The 23892-nt window shown below is 45.3% G+C and overlaps 1 protein-coding gene across 2 annotated transcripts in view; it reads left to right on the forward strand.

Moving 5' to 3' along the window:
- The window catches only part of CGN (cingulin), a 131188-nt gene that overhangs the window by 55006 nt on the left and 52290 nt on the right, over positions 1 to 23892 (forward strand). For both annotated transcript variants that reach the window (XM_068252454.1, XM_068252455.1), the window contains exons 2-7: positions 4936 to 6040; positions 12898 to 12983; positions 14307 to 14376; positions 15174 to 15272; positions 15432 to 15580; positions 20915 to 21053. In XM_068252454.1, the coding sequence (XP_068108555.1) occupies positions 4952 to 6040; positions 12898 to 12983; positions 14307 to 14376; positions 15174 to 15272; positions 15432 to 15580; positions 20915 to 21053 (1632 nt within the window). In that variant the 5' untranslated portion in view covers positions 4936 to 4951. The remainder of the gene's footprint in view (positions 1 to 4935; positions 6041 to 12897; positions 12984 to 14306; positions 14377 to 15173; positions 15273 to 15431; positions 15581 to 20914; positions 21054 to 23892) is intronic.

Here is a 23892-nt window from a genome sequence, read left to right on the forward strand (position 1 = left end):
CCTGAAAGCATGCAAATCAGATGAGACAGGTGTGTTATTCAGACACTACTGGTGCATGAAAGATCAGCATGGCTGCCAGGCAACTGGTATTATTTAAAAGGTAATAAATATGGCAGCCTCCATATCCCTCTCACTTCAGGTGTCTTTTAAACATAAGTACGCTAACACCTTATAAAGCACAAGTGTGAACCAATGATGTGTTTGGTGTTATTGGTGAGTTACGTTTCGTCCCTTTGCTGAAGGTATTGATGCCTGCAATCTCCACACAAGGCTCAGGGCTGAGATCACTTGGCGAGTGGTATGTGGTAAACACTATGTGGAATATTCTCTAGTGTTGGTTTCGCTCTGCTTCCTCCAGGTAGAAACATTCAGTCTGGTCTGGTTTTCACTCCTGCTGTACAATTGTGAATTTGCCGCGTAAAATGGTTTGCATTCCAGGCCGCTGCGATTGTCGGCTGTGTGCAGAATGTCACCTATGTCACCTGTTTATCAAGTTACATCGGTCTAGTGAGGGGGCTGAAAAATGTGGCCCGTCCAGTTATGGCCGTTTTCTGTGCTCTCTCCTTGTGTACAGCAGCCATTGTTTAGGACTGCTGAGGGCGGAGGGCCTCTGAGTCCCTGGGGTGATTGCCCCAGGAAGGAAAATACAGATTATGCGAAATAGTCCTGCTATGCAAAATATCTGATAGTTTTCTCACAGTTCCTTTCTCAGATATTTGAAAATAATGTAAGGCTTTGTTTGGCCTCAGTATATGCCGAGGTCTCATGCTGCATTCCTGAAGTCCTCCTGAATGTGAGAAGACAGGCTCAGGGAGGTCCAGTAAGGTGTCACCACAACAGGTAGCCTACTGCACAGAATATGGCAGGCTACCAAAAACCAGACTGGTACCTCTACAGTCCCTACTGAACTTTGTTGCTTATCTCATCCACCTCATCTGATGCTGCTACTCTCTGCCAATTCTTGCTGAACACTGCTGCTCGTCTCATTCACCTCTCCCCCGCTCCTCTGATGCTGCCCACCTCTGCCAATCCATACCAACCTCTGCTGGCTGCCTGATCCACCGATCCTCCTGATGTTACCGCCCCCCCTCTGCCAATCCATACTGAACTCTACTGCTCGTTTCCTCTACCTCTCTTCCTGCCCCTCCCTGCCAATTCCTATTGAACTCTGCTGCCCATCTCATTCACCTCTCCCCCCACTCCACTGATGCTGCCCCCCTTGCCAGTCCCAACTGAACACTTCTGCTTGCCTCATCCACTTTTCCTCCCGCTCCACTGATGCCATCCCACTCTGCCAATCCCTAGTGACCACTGCTGCTCATCTTATTCAACTTCCCCCCTGCCCCTCTATTGCTGTCCCCCTCTCTCCAGTCCCTACTGACCTCTGCTGCCCGCCTCTCCCACCTCGCCTCCCGCTCCACTGATGCTGCCCCTCTCTGCCAATCCCTACTGACCTCTGTTGCCTGTCTCATCCACCTCTCCTCCTGCTCATCTGACACAGCCCCTCTCTGCCAATCTCTCCATTGACTACCAATTACCCAAAGAATGCAGTTTAAACTCGTCACCTTATCATACAAAGCTCTACATAAGTCACCTTATCATACAAAGCTCTACATAAGTTGCCACCTCATTAATCTCCAGATAACATTTTCTCTCCTCACAGGAGATCCTCTTGTTCTCTAGCTTGGTCATCTCCTCTCACTCCCACATCCAGGACTTCTCACGAGCAGCACCTCTTCTTTGTAACTCTCTCCCACAGCCTGTCTGCCATGCTCCAACCCACTACCTAAGGGCCCGTTCACACTGCACGCGTTTCCAGCCGCGTTTTGGAAACGCGTGCAGGTGGCCAAAACGCACGACATCAGACATTGCATAGAGTGCAATGTCTGATGTTCACACTGCATGCGTTCCGGACCTGTGCGGTCCGGGGACGCATGCTGCACGCAGATTTTGCAAAAACGCGTGGCTGTCCCATTCACTTTCAGTGATGGGGTCAGCCACGCAACGCACACAAACGCGGATGGCCATGCGTTCGTACGCGTTGCGGTCCGCACGCGTTTCCGCACGCATGGCCATCCGCATTTCTGATCTGAACGGGCCCTAAGATTGTAAGCTCACAAGGGCAGGAACCTCCTCCTAGTGTTTCTTATTCTGCTGTACTTAATAATATGAACATGCACACGTATTGGTGATGTCTCAAACCACACATCAACCTTGACTGCATTTATATTTCTGAATGCTCTGATTGTACAGAGTTTTGAACATCTACTGTATTATTATTATTATTTAGTATTTTTATAGCACCAACATCTTCCGCAGCGCTGTACAGAGTATATTGTCTTGTCACTAACTGTCCCTCAGAGGGGCTCACAGTCTAATCCCTGTCATAGTCTATGCATTTGTCATAATCTATGTATGTGTCATAATCTAGGGCCAATTTAGGGGGAAGCCAGTTAACTTATCTATATGTTTTTGAGATGTGGGAGGAAACCGGAGTGCCTGGAGGAAACCCACACAGACACAGGAGAACATACAAACTCCTTACAGATAGGGCCCCGGCTGGAATTCGAACCAGGAATCCAGCGCTGCAAGGCGAGACTGCTAACCACTACACCACCGTGCTGCCTGTATCTATGCTCCCCACTATTTGTCTTGCACTATGTACAACGCTATGGAAGATGTCGCCGCCATATAAATAGCCAATAATAATAATAATGGCATTCCCAGCATTGCTTCCTGCACTGAGATACATGCCTGAGCTGAGAGCTGCACATCTACAGGCAGGCTGAGTTACTAAGTATAACCCGGACACTGATCATATAATTATAGTGAAAGCAGAATCTACCGTACAGCCTATATTTAGAAGGTTTCAGCACGTGCCTCAGGGTGGCCTGTTGTAAAATGCTAGCTGGTCATTTCTGCGTTTATTGTAGTTTCTGCCCAGGATGACATTAAAAAGCTGCTTGCATTTAGGGAACATCTGGCAAAAATGAAACCTCTAGTGCTGTAAGAATGTGGTCACCTGTGGGTGTGCCACCATAGAGAATGCTGTAAGCCAGTGATCTGCAACTTTGGCTCTCTGTTAAAGGGGTTCTCTTGTGGCATTTTTAAAATAAAAATGGACACTCACCTGAGGCTTCTACCAGCCCCCTGAAGCTGTAATGTCCCACACCCTCCTCCTACGATCCTCTGTTCCCCGCCGCCGGTCCCGGTAATATATTCATGTAACAAGATGAATAATGGTCGCTCCCACGTGCGTCATCGGGAGCTTACTGCGCAGGCGCAGTACGAAGTTTTTTTGTCCTGCGCAGTAAGCGCCCGGTGACGCGCGCGGCCATGGCTGCGCAGCCGCAGTGGGTCTCAGATGGCGATCAGGTCGGGACCGTTGGCGGAGAACCGGGGATCGTTGGAGGACGACGCGGGACATTACAGCTTCAGGGGGCCAGTAGAAGCCCAAGGTAAGTGTCCGTTGTTGTTTTAAAAGCCCCCCCAAAGAACTCCTTTAAGGAACGCAAGTCCCACAATGCATTGCGGGAGTCTGACAGCCACAGTCATAATCTGTACCATTGTACGTATTTATTGTCCAGTGCTGATTAATGTGTTGGTGTTTTATAAATACAATAAATAATAATATGATGATCACCATTATCCATCAGTATAGAAGGAAGCTAGGGGTGCTGAAGTTGTATCTAACGCTCTTTGTAGTCTAATGGGAAAACCAGAGAGGAAAATGCACAAGGCAGGAGCTGATCATTGTAAGAATCCTTTACATGAACCATGAACTCTAGAAGGTCATATCTGACTGCAGACTAACATGGAAAAATGGTTTTAGAATCAATATAAATCATTAGTATTTATACCAATACCCAACTGTGTATTTTCTTTGTCTTAAAAAGCCATAGATTTTATGCTTTATAATAATTTTAAGCGCAGTTACGGAAGGTATTTTTTCATACTCTATATACTCTGTCTAGAAATTGAAGTCTGATTCACTAAATAAAAGTATAGGGGTCGGCTTATACACGAGTCACAAGCAACACACAGTAATGTGTGTAACAATTAGTGACATTCCCATTTGCAGCAATTTACTCAGTGGTAAGTGACACTTTCTTGATAAAGGCAATGCTGAGGAAACACAGGTCTGAAAGTCCTGGTCACAACCATTAACAAGGAAAGGGGCAGGGGGGAAATACTGGGCTTCAGGAAGGTTGAATAATTGCTGCACTTGGGGTCTGGATGAGTTATTGGCTGCACTTAAAGGAATCAGGCGATTTTTACCAAAATCTGCTTTACTCACCTGGGGCTTTCTCCAGCCCCTTGCAACGGACTATCCCACGGTGTCACCTCCGCTCTCCGCCGCACAGTGCAGAGGACGACCTTGTGGTCGCCCTTACTGCGCCTGTTTCAAGCGACGCTGTCAATCAAGCCGCGGACAACATGGCCATGATTGACAGCTGCGCTTGACGCAGGCGCAGTAAAAAATCGACCACGAGGTCCTCCTTTGCACCGTGTGGGGGCAGCGGCGGAGAGCGGAGGTGACAGTGTGGGATAGTCCACTGCAAGGGGCTGGAGAAAGCCCCACGTGAGTAAAGCAGATTGTGGTAAAAATCGCCTGATGATTCCTTTAAGTGACAGGAGGGGTTAATGGCTTTAATACTGTATGCACTGCAGTCATTAACCCCTCCTGGGCCCCAAGTGCAGCTGTTAATTCTCCCTGGTCCCCAAGTGCAGCCTTTAACTTTGCTGGGTAGACTTACACTTGAGTCAATAAAACATTTCAGCTTAATGTTGGAGTCGACTTATACACAAGGTCAGCTTATATTCGAGGATATACGGTAGTTTTTGGAAACTCAGCTGAGAGTAGAAACGAGAGAATATAGAGTTGCTGTATTTTAGCTCTGATCTTTAAACCGCCTTATGTTCTTGTTTCTGCAGTTGAGGCCGTTGGTGAATGGAAAGACGTATACATGGCGAGATGGCTGACCAGCACATGCCTGTGGGTCAGGGGGTCCAGATCCGCTTTATCGATGACTTGAAGGAGAATAGGAAGGCCACTCGGAACAGAAGAGCAAAACAGGACTCCTATGGGGTGGCCATTCGCGTCCAGGGAATTGACGGACAGCCCTTTGTAGTGCTGAACAGCGGAGACCAAGCTAAATCTTCCTATGGGGTGCAGATAAAAACTGACTCCAACTATGGAAGCATATCTCCGAACCCTCCCGCTGACCACCAGGGAATCGCCAGCAGAGCCAGCCACACAGTCCGCTCTAGCAGCTCCGAACTGGAGCTTCCAGAGAATCCATATGACAATAAGGGCTACCGACCAAGCGCCTCACAGTACAGCAGTACATCCGACGAGGAGCTGAACTCCAGGCCTCGCGCTAAGCCACGGGCCCTGCAGCCTGCACGGAAGGAGGAGCTTAGACGGTCGCAGTCACATGGTTCCCTTAATGACCCTGAATTAGACTCGTACGGCTACGACGGTCATTACAGCGAACGGTCTTCCACTCTTGACACTACATACTCTCAGTCTTCTAGTAGCCGAGGCAGCCTAAGAAAGCTTGACAATGGCGAACCATCAAGCAGGACTGGGTTCAAACCAGCCACAAGTCAGCAGCCTACCTCTTTTTCCAGCAGATCTTCTCTACAACGCAAAGGAGACCTCTCACCTTCTTCTCCACCAAAAATGCTCAGCGAGGACATAGACACTAAACCCCTCTCCTCCGTAGACTCTCTCATCAGTAAATTCGACACAAAGGGCCAGGTGCGGGGGAGGACGGCACGCCGCAGCCAGGCCTCGAAGGAGGATAAGAAAAGGTCCCAGAGTTTGGACGGGCGCAAGTCTAACCAGGATACTGGTGATTCAATTGACACCCGGAGCACAGAGAGGAATGTCCAACAAGACAACCGACCATTCGGCAAGCAGTCGTTGCAGAGGGTAGACATCAACAAGAACCAACTGACCACACAGTGGGTGGCCCAGACAATGGAGGAACCGGTGACCCAAAGGCAGCAGAGAAGCGTCCAGGCTGAGATGCAGGTACTATTTATTTACCGTTATGGGAAGGCTAGGGTTGCGTCAAGCCATGTAACAGCAGACAGTCATGTGATCAGCTGAGCAGCCAGTGAAGGTTGAACCAGTAGGGCAGTTACTATAGGAAGCAGAAGCTGACTGGTTAGTCAATTTCAGAAATGACAGAATGAGCACATTCATTCTCTAAAAGATTTCAGAGCACTGTCTGCCCTTATTAGCAGCTTCAATAGAGTTATCTCGTTTGAGATAAGTGCACTGGTTTTGACATCAGTCGGCAGAACTCGTACTGTAAATTCTTTGAATGCTTTGATCCCTCACTACTTGCAGAAAATAGAGAAACTAAAAGCAGAAGTCCTTTGTTATTGTCTCACACTGCCCCCTAGTGACAAGTGGCCATAAATACATCAGATCAAATACAACATATTTTACCATTCCAATTATAGTAAGAGATGATGCAGAATTAGTTTTTACTTAAAGCGGAACTGTAAAGAGTTTTTAAACACATTGTTTCACTTACCTGGGACTTCCCCAAGCCCCCAGCAGCCGTCCTGTCCCGCACCGGTCCTGCCCGAGCCGCCGTTCTCCCGCCGCCGTGCCGTAGTCTTCTAAGTCGACGCCAGCACAGCCCTGCCAAGCGTATCTTTTCATCGTGTTCCCCTCTGCAATAGCAGGGGACGCGAAGAAAGGATATGCGTGGCCAGAGCCGTGCAGGCGCAGTGGCCAAGCGGCGAAACCGAAAGTAGCTGGCGGCGGGAGAATGGCGGCTCGGGCAGGACCGGCGCGGGACAGGATGGCTGCTGGGGGCTTGGGCAAGCACCAGGTAAGTGAAACAATGTGTTTAAGAACTCTTTACAGTTCCGCTTTAAGCTTGGATGATTTTATCATAAATCTCGTGTCGATTAGAATAACCGTAATATTAATTTGATGCATCCACATACCATAAGTTATGTTATGATATTCATTGTCTATTTATGTATTCTTGTATTTATTCATGCAATGTATACACAGGTCCTTCTAAAAAAATTAGCATATTGTGATAAAGTTCATTATTTTCTGTAATGTACTGATAAACATTAGACTTTCATATATTTTAGATTCATTACACACAACTGAAGTAGTTTGAAGCCTTTTATTGTTTTAATATTGATGATGTTGGCATACAGCTCATGAAAACCCAAAATTCCTATCTCAAAAAATTAGCATATCATTATTTAGGTTCTCTAAACGAGCTATTAACCTAATCATCTGAATCAACTAATTAACTCTAAACATCTGCAAAAGATTCCTGAGGCTTTTAAAAACTCCAAGCCTGGTTCATTACTCAAAACCGCAATCATGGGTAAGACTGCTGACCTGACTGCTGTCCAGAAGGCCATCATTGACACCCTCAAGAAAGAGGGTAAGACACAGAAAGAAATTTCTGAACGGATAGGCTGTTCCCAGAGTGCTGTATCAAGACACCTCAGTGGGAAGTCTGTGGGAAGGTAAAAGTGTGGCAGAAAACGCTGCACAACGAGAAGAGGTGACCGGACCCTGAGGAAGATTGTGGAGAAGGACCGATTCCAGACCTTGGGGGATCTGCGGAAGCAGTGGACTGAGTCTGGAGTAGAAACATCCAGAGCCACCGTGTACAGGCGTGTGCAGTAAATGGGCTACAGGTGCCGCATTCCCCAGGTCAAGCCACTTTTGAACCAGAAACAGCGGCAGAAGCGCCTGGCCTGGGCTACAGAGAAGCAGCACTGGACTGTTGCTCAGTGGTCCAAAGTACTTTTTTCGGATGAAAGCAACTTTTGCATGTCATTCGGAAATCAAGGTGCCAGAGTCTGGAGGAAGACTGGGGAGAGGGAAATGCTAAAATGCCTGAAGTCCAGTGTCAAGTACCCACAGTCAGTGATGGTCTGGGGGTGCCATGTCAGCTGCTGGTGTTGGTCCACTGTGTTTTATCAAGGGCAGGGTCAATGCAGCTAGCTATCAGGAGATTTTGGAGCACTTCAAGCTTCCATCTGCTGAAAAGCTTTATGGAGATGATTTCATTTTTCAGCACAACCTGGCACCTGCTCACAGTGCCAAAACCACTGGTAAATGGTTTACTGACCATGGTATTACTGTGCTCAATTGGCCTGCCAACTCTCCTGACCTGAACCCCATAGAGAATCTGTGGGATATTGTGAAGAGAAAGTTGAGAGACGCAAGACCCAACACTCTGGATGAGCTTAAGGCCGCTATCAAAGCATCCTGGGCAGTGCCACAGGCTGATTGCCTCCATGTCACGCCGCATTGAAGCAGTCATTTCTGCAAAAGGATTCCCGACCAAGTATTGAGCGCATAACTGAACATAATTATTTGAAGGTTGCCTTTTTAAAAAAAAAACAAAAACAAAACTTTTCTTTTATTGGTCGGATGAAATATGCTAATTTTTTGAGATAGGAATTTTGGGTTTTCATGAGTTGTATGCCAAAATCATCAATATTAAAACAAAGGCTTGAACTACTTCAGTTGTGTGTAATGAATCTAACATATATGAAAGTCTAATGTTTATCAGTACATTACAGAAAATAATGAACTTTATCACAATATGCTAATTTTTTGAGAAGGACCTGTATGTATATAAGTACTTTATACAGTTATTGGCCTGAGGAAGCGGGCTCAGACCCGCGAAACGCGTTGCCTGTGCTAAATAAAAATCTTTTGTATGTTAGAGATTTCGTCATTGAGGTAAGACACCTCGTCACCCTTTTCGTTTTTTAACTGTTTTTAGAAGCTTTTATACAAACCAGGGCGCCTCCTCCCACTATTTGTGCATAATACACCCCCGTACATAACCTGTCCGAGGGCTGGTGACAGTATACCGGTGGCTGCCACCACGGTGGACTTCTGTCTCCCCCCAGGACCACTCCGAATGGAGTCGCGTTCATGGTCTCCACCTGCTTCCTGTGGTTGGTTGCTCCTTGCAACCCTCCTATGTGAGTAGCATTCTTCTTTTCATTTTTCACATTTGACATTGACATACTGCACTATTGGGCTCCCGCCTTTTTGTCTCCTGTGCCTTTTCTACAGGGTGCCCCGACACCTCCACCACAATCCTTCTAAATAAATTGGCTGCTAAAGGGTTAAACCAAGATGCACATCTGTAGTGTGTATGAAGTCATGAGGAACACCTATTCCTAATGTGTAAATTTCCACAAGCATAGCCAATCAAAGCCAGCAGCTCATGATCCACTTTTTATCCAGCATGTGGAGGCATTGATTAGCTCGGTTTAATTTCCTGGGGTCAGTGCAGATTTGCCCATTTTTGGAATTCTTTGTATATACCGTAAATAGTAGTAATTGCACTGTTAGCAATTGTACGCAGCTTTTATTTACTGTGGTGAAGAAAATGTCAATTTACTTAAAGCGGTATTGTCACCATAAAAATCTAATTTCAACAGCAACTGGTCTGAGTGTATTAAGTGATAAAGATGCTAATCCTGCATTTAAAACTTGCAAAACTTTTTCTGCTGTTATGGTTTGTAGTTATCACATACTTTAGGAGCACTGGCCCTAGTGCCAAACAGTGCCAAAGAGTTGGATGATGGGAGTTCTTTTTATCTATAATATATTCCTCCTCTTCCATTTATTTCCCTGCCTAGCTGCTTATCAGAAACACCTCTGCTCACTTGTGTTTACAAGCAAGGCTGAGGTGACTCAGTGATTGGATGTGTAAATAAAAAAGACGGTGCCGTTGTTAGTATACACCTCAGTGGGAGTGTCTGAAGACTCTGGTACGAGGGCGGGTAATGAATACACAATGAGCAAGAGAAGAGAGGGGGGAAAACAAGAGTCAGGGAGGATATGATGTCAGCATTAGCTTGGCAAGATGGCCACTGCCTAGAATAGGATTTTCTCCTTTTCCTTTATAGAATTCAAAGGAATCATTACGTGGATATCACAATACATCTGTTATGTAAGTAGAAGTAGTATTTATCTACTTATATATGTGTTTTTTATTTTTAGGTTAGCATTGGGTGTCGCTTTTTCTTTAAAGGAAACCTAATTTGAAACCAATCTGCCCAGTTTATCTTACCCAGCGCTTTTCCCCACCCCCTATAGTCCTTCTGGCCCCTGGCTAACATTCCATGTTGATCTATTCAGCAGCTATCCACTCTGAAAGCTGCATTCGCTGCCCTGGTCATGCTCCCATGGCCGCACGCTCCTGTTCTGTGATTGCACTGTTTGTAAAAGTTTCTATTGCGCATGTGCGGAACGTTCCTGGCGACGGGAGCAGGATCGAGAAGGCTCACAGCTGTGCATGTGCAGTACCACACCACTGGCCCACTTTAGGAACTCTTTAACCCTTTAGCAGCCAATTTATTTAGAGGCTTGAAAGAAGTGCTCCAGGCCAATTTATTTTAGCACCATTTTGTATTTATTATTTGTTACATTTCCTTGCTACTAATTAGTACTGCTGTAATGTGCATTTATGGCCACTTGTCACTAGGGGGCAGTGTGAGACAATAACAGAGGACTTCCGCTTTCAGTTTCTACATTTTCTGCTAGCAGAGTGACATCAAAGCATTTTCAAGAATTAAAGCACAACACCTTCTGCCGACTGAGGTTAAAAGAAGTACTTTTATCTCAAACCAGATAATTCCTTTGAAGCTGTTAATGGGTTTAATGTGAAGTCGAAGTAGAAACAACAAGGGGAAGCCATTACTTTCTTTACTCCTATTAAAAAAAATGATTCTTGCCTGCGATTTGCTGTTCTTCTGCCTCCAATATCCAGTGGCAAAACTTGGTGCATTATATCCAAGCAATTATAAATTGCCTGTAAAATTACTGCAAATTGCATGCAGTTTGGAATTGGGCCAATCAGATGCATTTCCTGTTGGTTCTGATTGGCCCAATTCCAGACTGCAGATAATTTGCGATTAGGTTTGCATGTAAGTCATAATGATTTGCGTTTTATTAGTGACCCATGAGAAGAATGCAGATCAGGTGACCTGACACGAGTACGTATGGCACTAGTAAAATATCGGTAATTTAAATTACCAGTGTTTTACAGTGCAGTTCCCAGCGCCTGCTATCAATGCCTAACCCTGCCCTGAAGGTGCATAACCCCCCCCCCCCCACCTAATGTCTAGCCCTGACCCCCCCCCTCCTTATGCTTAAAGCAGATCTGAACTCAGAACTTCCTCTCTGCGCTAGAAGATAAGCAACAGCATAAAAACCCTTTTAAAGAAAAACATTTCCTTGTTACAGCTCATAGAGTTCCTACTGTGCAGAGTGGCTACTTCCTGGTTTGCTGGGAGCACATAAAGTGTTAACCTCCTGTGTTTACATATTAGCTCAGCAGAATTCAGCAGAGAGCTGACAAGCTGGCAACTCCAATACCAGTTCCCTGGCAGCCCTGCTGCTCTCTTTGGCTTCTGTAGAGTCTGGATCGCACACCTGAAACAAGCATGCAGCTTATCTAGTCACATTTCTGTATGAAACATCTGCATGCTTGTTCAGGGTCTATGGTTAAAAGTAAAGGCTCATACACACGGGGGTCAAAAATCACACAAAATGAATGATGCAACGTTCAGATACCGGGCAGTCAATAAAAAAATCAAACCGTTGGTGAAACAAACAATCCGTGATGATTCTCGTGCGTTTTTGATCCACCGTCAAGATGGTGTCAGCAAAGTCTACAGCGCTTGTCGCACATTCCGCATTGTTACATAGTTATTTGGGTTGAAAAAAGACGTATGTCCATCGAGTTCAACCACCAGAGAACAAAGTACAACACCAGCCTGCGCCCTCACATATTCCTGTTGATATCCATGTTGTTAAAAGATCAGATCGTGTAGCGTATCGCCCGTAGTCGTTCAGATCAGATCGCATGAATATTTTCAAAGATAGATGGTGGAGCGATCATTCATCTGCTGATTCGCCCAATCTATCTTTCAGTGTGTACATAGCTTTAGAGGCAGAGCATCAGCAGGACAGCCCGGCAATGTGCATGGCTTGGTAGCAAAAAAAATAAACTCCATATTTCTTTCATTTTAGGTATCCTTTAAATTATTTTTTTTTAAATTAAAGAGGAACTGTCGTGAAAATCTTAAAATTTAAAACACATACAAATAAGAAGTATGTTTCTTCCCGAGTAAAATGAGCCATAAATTACTTCTCTCCTATGTTGCTGGCATTTACAGCAGGTAGTAGAAATCTCACATTACCGACACGTTTTGGGCTAGCCCATCTCTTCATAGGGGATTCTCAGCATGGCCTTTATCCTTTATAAAGACATTTCCTAAAAACGATTAATACAAAGATGCTGGCCAGCCTCCCTGCTCACTGCACACTATTTTGGCAGTTGGACGGAGCAACTGCCATTCACTAAGTGCTTTTAAAAATAAAGAAAACCCTGAGAACTCTCCTATGAGAAGATGGGCTAGTCCAAAACCTGTTGGTTCTGTCAGATTTCTACTACCTACTGTAAGTGACAGCAACATAGGAGAAAAGTAATTTATGGCTCATTTTACTCTGGGAGAAATGTACTTCTAATTTGTATGTGTTTTAGATTGTAAGGTTTTCGCGACAGTTCCTCTTTAAGGAGACTTTCTTTTTCCTTTGCTCACTACACTGGCTACCCATAATAATGGAGAACCCTTTTTCAAAGGTGGCAATGCTAAACTTCAAATCAGAACTGAAAAGCCTCCTGTTTAGTGTGACATTTCTGATCACATAACCTTTCCCCTGTAACACATCACTATGTGCTGATCTGACACAAGCTTATGTGCTTCTGGTCCTATGGGAGAAAATAAGCTTCTGGTCCTAAGGGAGAAAAGCGCTTTACACATGTTTCGTTATTGATTTGTGACACTTTTTCCTCCCCTGTCCAGTTAAAGAGCACCCCCGACCTCCTGAAGGACCAGCAGAAAGATGGAGACCCCAACTGGGAGATCGTCTATAACATTCTGCGGGACGGGTCAGTGACTATCATTATTACTGCCATTATCATTCATGACTGATGGGGACGGATCAGTGCTCTATGTACAGCACTGTGCAATATGTTACAGCTACATAAGTGTATAACAACAACAGTGGTGAGGACTAGGGATGGGCCATGATATTCTAATCATCCCAAGTTGATGGACATTTTTGCTAATTTTTTTTTTTTAACTTTGAAATGCATAACATTTGCTTTAACTCAGAATGAATACCATCTCATTGTCCATCCCTACAGAGTCATTAAAGTGTAAGCTCCTCTGGTGCAGAGACTGCTGGGAACAGATCAGTGATCTCTGTACAGCGCTGTGTAACATGTCAGAGCTATGTAAATGTATAATAATGATAGTGTGTGACTGTGGTGAGGACATTAGAGTGTAAGCTCCTCTGGTGCAGAGACTGATGGGAATGGATCAGTGATCTCTGTACAGCGCTGTGGAATATGTCAGAGCTAAATAAACTAATAATAATAGTGTGTGTGTGTGACTGTGGTGAGGGCATTAGAGTGTAAGCTTCTCTGATGCAAAGACTGATAATGGATCAGGATGTGGAATACGTCAGAGCTATATAAATGTATAATAGCCTGAGCCTGAGGCGGGTGGATAATCTGTGGTGGAGACTGGTAACAGGATATATTGCGCTTCGGTATGTTTTTGTGTGTTTGTGAGTCTGAGTGGGAAGATTGTGGACTAAGAGTGAATGGATGAGGGTTGAATGTGCATACGTACATGCGGAAGCTAGAACCTCTGCCCATCGTCTGAAGGTTAGCAAGCTGGGACAATTGAAATAGTGCAGTCATGCTGGAGAGGGGAGGATTGGGCACTGAAATGGTAGTTAAACGATCTATTTAGTTTGTATAGAAATTTATAAGCGCTACAAAAAAATGGAACCGAACGATGATGATAGCATTACCCAGCGATGGCACACAGCCACTTAAGGCTGATGAACCTCTAGCTGACAAGCTTTCTGCATGTGGTGTGCATCTGAGTTAAAAAAAGAAAAAAAAAAAAAAAAAAAAAAAAAAAAAAAAAAAAAAAAAAAAAAAAATGTATAATAGTGTGTGACTGTGGTGAGGACATTAGAGTGTAAGCTCCTCTGGTGCAGAGACTGATGGGAATTATCAATGATCTGAGCTGTACTGTGTACCACAATAACCGTTGCAGAGATTAGGGAGTCACTCTTGTAGTGCCGGCCATTCTATAACATCCTCTGAGGAATCCTCCATGGAGCGCAGATGGTGGAAAGACGCACAGTGCAGCTTGCGATATACAAACCAATATAAAAGGATTTTTCTGTCTTCCAGCTCTGGCGATAATGAAGTGATGCTGAGGAAGAAGACCGGCCTTCTGCTGGAGAAGTTTCAGTCTCTGAGGGTGAGTAGAAACAAGCAAACTGTAAATGTCAGCTTCATTTATGTCACTTGTATTTGATATTTTACTGATTCCCATTAATGTGACCCTAAGTAAATCTCAGCACGCTAATCTTGATGATGTGATAAGAAAGTTAATTATTGGAGGTTTCCTACAGTGGAAAATGCAGCACAAACTTATCAGGATTTCCAAGGATTGGCGCAGGCATGAACCACGGGATAAAACTTTATATTAACTGAAAAAAATTCAAAACAAAAATCATCCAGTAAGAATTTACTACATTTTGCTTACCTATCCTGTTTTCAGTGCTCATTTTAGAAGAAATGTGATATGAAAAAAGTAAAGATGATTTCTACTGGTTTCCATCTTTACTGTTTCTCTGTGATGCCAAAAGTGACATCACTTCTTTCTTTCTATTTTGCTTTCAACCCATCTCAGTGTTAATTTTCCCTCCCTACTGCCACAGCACACTGTCCCTCCCACAGCAAATATCACCTAGACAACCGGCTTGCATCACTGTGTAAATTTTCCAAAGGAAGGGGTGTATTTAATTACCTTCTGGTAACAGTGTCCTTATTTTATCTGAAATAGGAAGCTTTCTGTTGTTTGCATGCTGAGATAAGCTTGTTACTATAGCAAAAAAGGGAAAAAAAAAACAACCTTCCTACAATCCCATTGATAATGCACAGTTTCTGTAGTTAGGCAAAGCCACCCACACAGTCCTGTGGGCACCCGGCCCTACTGTGTGAGCGCACCTGATTGGCTGCTGTAGTAAACACAGTCCTGTTATGTCTCTGTAGGCCTCCCCTGGAGAGGACGCCAGGACTCTGCTCAACCAGAAGAAGGACCTGGAGAGGAAGCTGTCTCAGCTCCAGCAGCAGCTAGACGATGAGATAAAGGTGAGAGGGGATTGGAGGGGAGGCAGAATGCAGGTGTCGCCCCATTTCTGGAAAAGGACCCGCTGTGTATTAAACACAAGTGCTGCTCTGAAGAGGAATAGCTTGTAGGCTGCAGCTAGGAGCAGCTCTGAGTGATCACGACTTCTTTGTGTTTTCCAGCAAAGGCTGAAACAGGAGATCAACAGGGACCGTCCAGCGGCTGCCACACATCGGCTGGAGATTCAGCTGGAGGAGAATATGGAGGAGTGTAAGAAGCTGAAGGAAGTGCTGGAGAAAAAGAAGAATGAGCTGAGCTCCATGAACCAGGAGTAGGTATAGCGCCACCTCTGGCCAGAAATGTAACCGCAAGCGGTCACACTGAGAACATGGTCTGTCAAGACTGGTCTTCTTATGACTTCTATGCTCATTACCCGGCCGTCATTCTGATCCTCTGTCCAGGGCCGGTTCTAGACTTCCTGCTGTCTGAAGCAAACTTTGGAGGATGGGCCAATCGATGCACTCGATCAGTAGCAGTGACCTATCAGATGTCGTTACTACTGTTCGAGTGCAGTGATTGTCCCAATGTCCAGAGGCGTAGCTATGGGTGGGCACATGTCCCCGGGCACAGCACTGTAAGGGGCTCAGCGCGGCCGCTGCACCCCCAAGTAAGTGAGAGGCAGTTTGCTGGCTGCCTGTAGTGTCCCTGCTTCTCTCCCTCCCTCTGCAGAGGAGTGCAGAAGCGTTAACAGCAGTAGAAAAAGCAGAGCACATCTGGCTATCTATAGGGGGCACATCTGGCTATCTATAGGGGGCACATCTGGCTATCTATAGGGGGCACACCTGGCTATCTATAGGGGGGGCACACATGGCTATCTATAGGGGGGGGGGCACACATGGCTATCTAAAAGGGGGCACATAAAAACTGTCTTTGTCCCCGGGTGCTGAAAACCCTAGCTACGCCTCTGCCAATGACGGTGCCACGGTCCCGCCAGCGAGATCTTGGCGCCACTTAGCAAAAAGAGCAGTGAGCGGCTGTGATTGGTTGGTCTGGTGCCAGAACCCCCGCCTGATTGGTCGCGGCACTGGTCAAATGAGGACAGGGATTCAGGGATGCTTGTATAAGGAGGGTGTGTGCCAGGAAGGCGGGCGGGCGCCGCCCCCTAGATTTTTCTGCCTGAATCACGGGATTCAGGTGGCTTCATGGTAGGTCCTCTGGCTGTAATGCTTTCTGAGATAGTCAACTGGAACAACCGCTTCTTGTCATCTATGGTTGGGAATCCTGTCCTTCTGGGACTCAGAGGGCCCACTATTAGTGCAATGGTTCAAGGCTTCAATACTGAACACATCATCAGATCTGTGATCGACTAGCTGAAGCTTTTGCCAGCTTCCCATAAGGGGTCCTTTCCGGGCAGCGCATAAACATAGAGCCATACGGCGCTGTCCTGCGCTGTACGTGGCTGCGCTGAGCACAGTAACTGCACGATAGTGCAGTTAGAAGTTTGAAAGAGCATAGCTGAGCTGATAGATGAAAACCAACGGCAGCTCAAGCAGCAGTTACAGGAGCCCCCTACTACATAATGGATTAGCCCAGTCGGCGTCAGAAAGGTAGATCTGCCGTCGTGACTACCTGGCTATCAGTGGGTATTGGTAGTGTGGAAATACCTTTTGGTCAGTGTTCATACTTGTCAGTAACATTGCTTTACTAACACATATTTATGTTAAAGAGTCTTAAAATAAGCAGATTAGCAATAGTGCCCCTTTAACAGTTCTTAGGTGTTAAGATAACGTGTAACAAAAACATATTTAACGTAATATTTAACTGCCAAGGGTAGAGCCAAATGTAGAGAAAGGATGGGATAAATGGATAATAGATACAACCTAGTATAAGTGGTACAGTAGAAATATTGGATACTAGATATGGAACTAAATAACAGAATACCTAAGCAGCTTGGGGTGACCCAGAACCACTAGGAGAGTAAAAGAGACCAAAAAGCCCTCCTACTAGAAAGCAACGCTCAGTGTAATGCTGCCTTCTTAAAACAGAAGGTATTTGCTATAATTCAGCTTTAAGTGAACAACGGTGGTTACCCACAATGCACCACTACTAAATATGCAAAGGAGGGCTTTTCAAGCTCTTTCTGTCCCCTATACTTTCCTAGTGGTTTTGGGTCACCATAAGCTGCTTGGTTACTCTGTTGTTCTGGTCCGAGCCCTATCCCATAGAGCCACACCAACCCCTGCCATGCACTGATGAGGACCAATGGTCCAAAGCAGGCTGTCTGCATGTGGGGTTGATGTGGCTCTGTAAAATGTGTAAGCTATAGGCGTGCTATACACCAGCAGTTCTGGATGCCTGGCTTCAGGGCAATAAAGAGATCATTTGCATATTTAGAGGTGATGCATTGTGGGAAACCACAGTTGCTCACTTAAAGCTGAATTATCGCAAATACCTTCTGTTTGGACTGAAATGGCGGTAGATCACTTTAAACGACGCTTTTGTCGGTTGATGAAAATGTCCCATTTACGGCCTGCGTGACTCAGTCCCAAGTGCGAATGATAGAACAATAGACTTGTTGTCATGTTAATGCTTAATAGCCAGATAATCAGCATGGCATTCACACCATTGCCATTTTTTTGAAAAGGGTGGTCAGAAATGGCAGTCTCCATATTACTCAACGAATAGCTGTATGGTTGTAATATTCAGTGTTTCTGGCAGGGAGCTGTAGGTAGGACGCAGTGCTGAAATCATGAAGGCTTCCCGTGTTGTTTTATTTGCAGCTCACTATGGCAGCTCGCTGCGTCTTTACAGTACAAAGGTGATTTATGTGCGATTGTTTTGTGTTGTTGTTGCCGGCGTGCAGACGAGCGGAGGGCACAGATTAATTGGTTCGATGACGACGTCTGCTTTATATACATCGGGTTAATTTATAACCGGAAGATGTCGATATCCACCTTATCTCCTTACGCCCCGCGGCAAGAGATGACTGTATAAATGGCGAGAGATGATAACATCAGGAATCCAATTCCTCTAGCTGTCCGCTTCAGTGCACTGCTGTAGTGGTGACCAGAGCCATCTACAGGCTCAGCTGAGGTACTGCAAGTAGAATACTTATAATGAACTGTATGTGCACTACAGATAATTTATAGAACATTAGTAGCAAAGAAAAGAGTATTTTATTTTGAGGTATATATCCTTTTTTTTTTTTTTTATAGCATTGCATCATTCTCTCATATTTGCAATTGACAAACCACACTGTATTTTTAACTATGAAACAGAGCAGGGCTAATGACCCTTTTAACCTCCAAGCAGTAAAAATCTTATCTGACGCTGCCTGTCCCTGTCCAAACACACAATTGGAGAAACTCACTCCCAAACAGTTCTCTGCTGCTTTATAAAGCCTGCAGGCTGCTTATAAGCCAATGAGAAGTGCACACATAATACACCTAGCTTGCAGTGATAATCAAGCAGAAGCTGAGCTGCCTGTCCCTGTTTCTTTGAAGTATAATTGCCTCAGAAAACAGCCCTGTAGCCGACCCAAGTTGGATCAGAGAGCTCAGAGCAGCTCTTTTGCATAGATAGCAAGTGAAGTTTCTTAACTCTCCCTGTACTGGAAACAATACCAGACATATATATATTGACATTCTAATCTCTACACAATTTGGGCCCTGGACACATGATGGGCTTGCTGAAACTGCACCACACCTCTCACAACCACAGATCAGCAGGATCCATAGACTTGGTCACTCCCAGAGTGCACCTCAAAACCCTTGGGGCCAGAGCTTTTTGTCATGCTGCCCTTAACTTTTGGAATTCCCTACCACACCCAGTAAAGATAGACCCATCCCTGGAATTGTTCATACACAGACTGTTTAGCCTGGCGTTCAGACATATAGAATTCTTGCTCTGTACCACAATTTACCAATCAACCGAACACTGGCCTGAGACGAGCTTATATGCTTTTGAGTCCTGCAGGAGAAAAGCACTTTACAAATGTTGTTTGTTGTAGTTGAAGTGCCCTTGAGGTCCCTGAAACATCTGCCTGTTGCACTAGCTGTGACTATTCTCTGTCACAGAATAAATCACAGAATAAATGGAATGTTTGCAGCAGCACAGCTGAGCCCCGTGTCTCTTTGCTTTGAAATAACAATTGCTGTAATAGGAGTTGACAATATGCAATGATCTTATTGAACTATATGCTATAAGAAGATAACTAATACAGTTAGTTTACACCAAGATAATAATATCTTGGTTTATAATGACAACATTAAAATTGATATTCTAAACCACACCCAGTTATAAGTTATAAGTTATGAATAACAATCTGTATTATTACATAGGATGTATTGTTGTATGGTTGCACTGAATCATTTACTCAGCTTAAAACATCTGGTAATATACTGTCTTTGACTTTTCTACAGATATGTTATGTAAGTGATTTCAGACTACTCAAACTTTTTCTGAAATGTTTGTCATTTATTCTTGAAAAATTTATAATAAAAACTATTGTTTAAGAAATAACAATTGCTCATATTGCTAATATTCTGGGCAGAGTGTTGTCGATCCTTTGCTCCACATTTATGTTTAGGGGAGAGGGTAATAGGCAGTCTGTATACAGCTCCACACAAAATCATCCACACACTTCAGGTGTATACACACATCCAAACTTCATTGGCCAATTTTACTACTTCATTTAGTATGAGAGCTTGCCTACCCAATCTTCATAGTATTCAAAATCTGTTGGCCCTCATACTACATGGAGGTGGTAAAACTGGCCAATCATGATTAGATGTGTGTAACAGGCTTATGTCAGGATTCTGCATGGGAGGGGGAGTGGCTTATGTAGATACACCCTCTGTTGTTGATGATAGAGCATACGTGTCAAATTCCGGCCCGCGGGCCAAATCTGGCCCTCAGAGCTATTAAATTTGGCCCTCAACGGGTTTCCCTACTTTGTATTATGTTTAGCCCACTCTAGACCACTAGGGGAGCTATATTAGAGGTGAAGCCCTAAAACACCAGGGAAGCCATATGGTGGAGGTAGGAAAAAGCACTAATTACTAGGGAACTGTATAGGGGAGGTAGGAGGGCCACTAGACACCAGGGAACTGTATAGGGGGAGGGAGGAGGCCACTAGACACCAGGGAACTGTATAGGGGAGGGAGGAGGCCACTAGACACCAGGGAACTGTATAGGGGAGGGTGGGGGCCACTTGACACCAGCAAACTGTATAGGGGAGGGAGGAGGCCACTAGACACCAGGGAACTGTATAGGGGGAGGGAGGAGGCCACTAGACACCAGGGAACTGTATAGGGGAGGGAGGAGGCCACTTGACACCAGCAAACTGTATAGGGGAGGGAGGAGGCCACTAGACAACAGGGAACTGTATAGGGGGTATAGGGGAGAGTGGGGGCCACTAGACACCAGGAAACTGTATAGGGGAGGGTTGGGGCCACTAGACACCAGGAACTGTATAGGAGTTAGAGGGGGGCAATTAGACACCAGGGAACTTTATAAGGTGGCCAGTAGACATTGAGTTTGGCCCGCAGCTAAGTCCCAATGTTCAATTTCGGCCTATTTTGTATTTGAGTTTGACACCCCAGTGATAGAGGGGATGGGGAGTTGGCAGTAATGACATTTTAGCTGTTGCTTTGTCTCTGACTAGGCTGGTGGAAGTTCGGATGAGCAAGGAACAAGCAGAAACCAAGCTGAGGTCTCTGGAGATGAAGCTGCAGGACTCCAAAGAAGAGCTGAACAAGATGCGGACACAGGGGGTGACCTCAGACAAGCACGCCTTACTGAAGGTAACCTTTATTCCCTGCTGCCCGAGTCCCTCTACCAGGCGAGCTTCTCCCACAGCTAGCTTAATGCTGCAGCTTGCTTCAGCTTCAGCTACCAGTGCCTGATTTACCGAGTTAGGTAAAACAGAGCGTGAGCCTTCTTCAGCATTGTGAGCCTAGGTAATATCTTGCACTATCCGCTGGTCCTGACACAACCACAGCCTGCAAGGAATATGAGGGCTGATCCTGACACATTGATATTTATAGGGGATTAAATGTCCTGTAAAATAAACCTGAAGTCTCCCCCCAAAAAAGGTAGATCCTTACCTCAGTGGGTGCTCGGAGCGTGGCTATTTCTGTTGTTTGGCACTTTTATTGGCCTGTGGAAGTGGGCAGGAGCTCGCAAAACGCGTTGCCAGTGTATATACGAATAAACTGTGTTCACTATTTGTGCCATCATTTAGGCTGGGTGCACACATAGCAGAAACACTAGCGTTGTGGAAAACGCTGTTTTTGCCGCTAATGGAAGTCTTTGGACCACAGGAAAAAAAACGCCATATGCGTTTTTGATGCGTGCATTTTTATAAGCGCTGATTTTGTTGGATAATATTCAAAAACGCACATAATGAAACTCAACGGAAACGCAATTGTATGCGCTTTACATGCGTTTTTTTTGGGGGGAAAAATGTTTTATGACGTATTTCCGCTTCCTTTTGTGTTCCTAGTGATTTGCATAAAACGCATACAAAACGCACATGCTTTTTGGATATGCAAACTGCAAATGCATTAAAATGTACGCAAAACGCTTTGTTAAACGCAACTGCGGTAAAAAAAACGCAAACGCAACAAAAACGCACAAAACATTTACATAAAACCTAACATAAAACGCAGCCTTTCACGCTATGTTATGTGTGCTCCCAGCCTTAGAGGTAAGCCATCTCTTCCTTTTCTATTTTATAATGTGATTGTATTTACCCCTTGTGGTTAGTAGGGGCAGGGCAGGAGCTACCATAGGAAAAAATGGGCAATTGCCCCAGGGCCCCAGAGCCTGTAGGGGCCCCCAGGGTGTCCCTCCCCCATCTTAGCTGTTGCTCCCCAGGGACTCTGCAGAGTCTGTTAAGTTGGGAGGTGATAGGGGGAGGGTCAGCAGCCAGCTCAGGGGCCCAGGAGGGAAATGTGGCTGCAACAAAGGGCCTCTAATGACACTTTTTGGTCAGGGGTGTCTGTTCGGGGCCCCCAGGCTAATTTTGCCCTAGGGCCCAATTGTTACTTGAACCAGCCCTAAGTAGGGGAGTAGCCTCTGGATGGTCTCTCTGGAGGCTTCTTCGGTCTTCCAAGCCCCTCCATTCCTGTGCTGGGACTCCTTTTGCAACCTTCGATATTAAAGTCAAAGCACCCGATCAAATTTATTTTTTCTCCTAAGTTTTTACTCCTAGTTGATATTTTTTCATCTTATCAATAAAATGCCTTTTAAGCCACCAGCAACCAAGAAAATACTAAAAACAATTTTGGCAGTACTTTTTCACCTTATTTTTGGTACTTTTTCAACTGACGAGTTATTTTAAACAGAGGATGAAAATGTATCTCCTAAGAGACACTTAGGAGAAAAAGTGAATTGGATCGGGCCCTAAGATTTCTTGTGACCGCGCACCCCTCCATATACAGCTTTTTTTTTTTTTCTTTTTTCTCCATGCACAAGCAGCTCCGTGCTACTGAGCAGGCTGCCGATTGCCACAGTCATGTGACCAAATACTGGTCTGTTTCCTGGTGAGAAGTAATGGTGGTAGATGGTGATCTGCTACTTTATTGAAGTGATCAGATTTAGAAGGCTGGAGAGTTGGTGATCTGAAAACGTACCACCCCTGCTTTCATTCATTAGTTAGTTTATTTACTTCTTTTGTTCAGTTCATTCTTTATTAGGCCCACATAGAAATTGTTGCAAAAAGTTTTCTACAAACTATACTTTGGGTGAAAAAATGTTATTTCATAAATATACGGTACATTTGGGGTTTGTTGTAATTAGCTAAGCATACACTATTTCTAATAGTTTATTGGTTAGGAAGCACCACCTTTGACAAAATCCTAGCCAGTAAGGGGAGACAGAGGCAAGACGATGCTTCAGAGTGGCCTTCTGAGCGTACCCTTAGTGGCTGCAGCTTTCAAGCACTTTCAGTCTGACAGGAGAAAAGTGCTGTGCAAAAGTTAACATTTTAGATTACATTTTAGATTCAACATAAATATTGAATTTAATGCAGACTCTAACGACCGCCTAACGCCGATAGGCGTCGGCAGGTCGAAGTGGTGTTACCTTGGAAACTGCTGCTCGTTCGAGCGGCCGTTCCATGTCAGTTCACGGAGGGTGTCTACGTGAACAGCCTGCGAGTCTCCAATCGCGGCTCGCAGGCTAAATGTAAACACGCGGGGAAGAAATCCCCTGTGCTTACATCATATGGCGCTGCTACACAGCAGCGCCGTAAAGGTGATCGGCGATCCCCGGCCTCTGATTGGCCCGGGGATCGCCGGCATCTGATAGGCTGAAGCCTATTAGAGGCGGTACAGGACGGATCGCCGTCCCTTGCTGCCCACAGCGAGGAGGGGAGGGAGGGAAGGAGAGGGAGGGCAAATATCGCTGTGGAGGGGGGCTTTGAGGAGCCCCCCCGCTAGACACAGATAGCCGGCGGCGATCAGACCCCCCCCCCCCCAGCAGGACATCACCCTAGTGGGGAAAAAAGGGGTGGGGGGGAGGGGGAGTCTGGTCGCCCTGGCTGCAAGGTGATCTGTGCTGTGGGCTGAAGAGCCCACGCAGAACAGATCACAGAAAAATCCCCTGGTCCTTAAGTGGTTAAAGAGAATCTGTAAGAAC

Source organism: Hyperolius riggenbachi, chromosome 9, assembly GCF_040937935.1.
Source record: "Hyperolius riggenbachi isolate aHypRig1 chromosome 9, aHypRig1.pri, whole genome shotgun sequence".
NCBI classification, from domain to species: Eukaryota; Metazoa; Chordata; class Amphibia; order Anura; family Hyperoliidae; genus Hyperolius; species Hyperolius riggenbachi.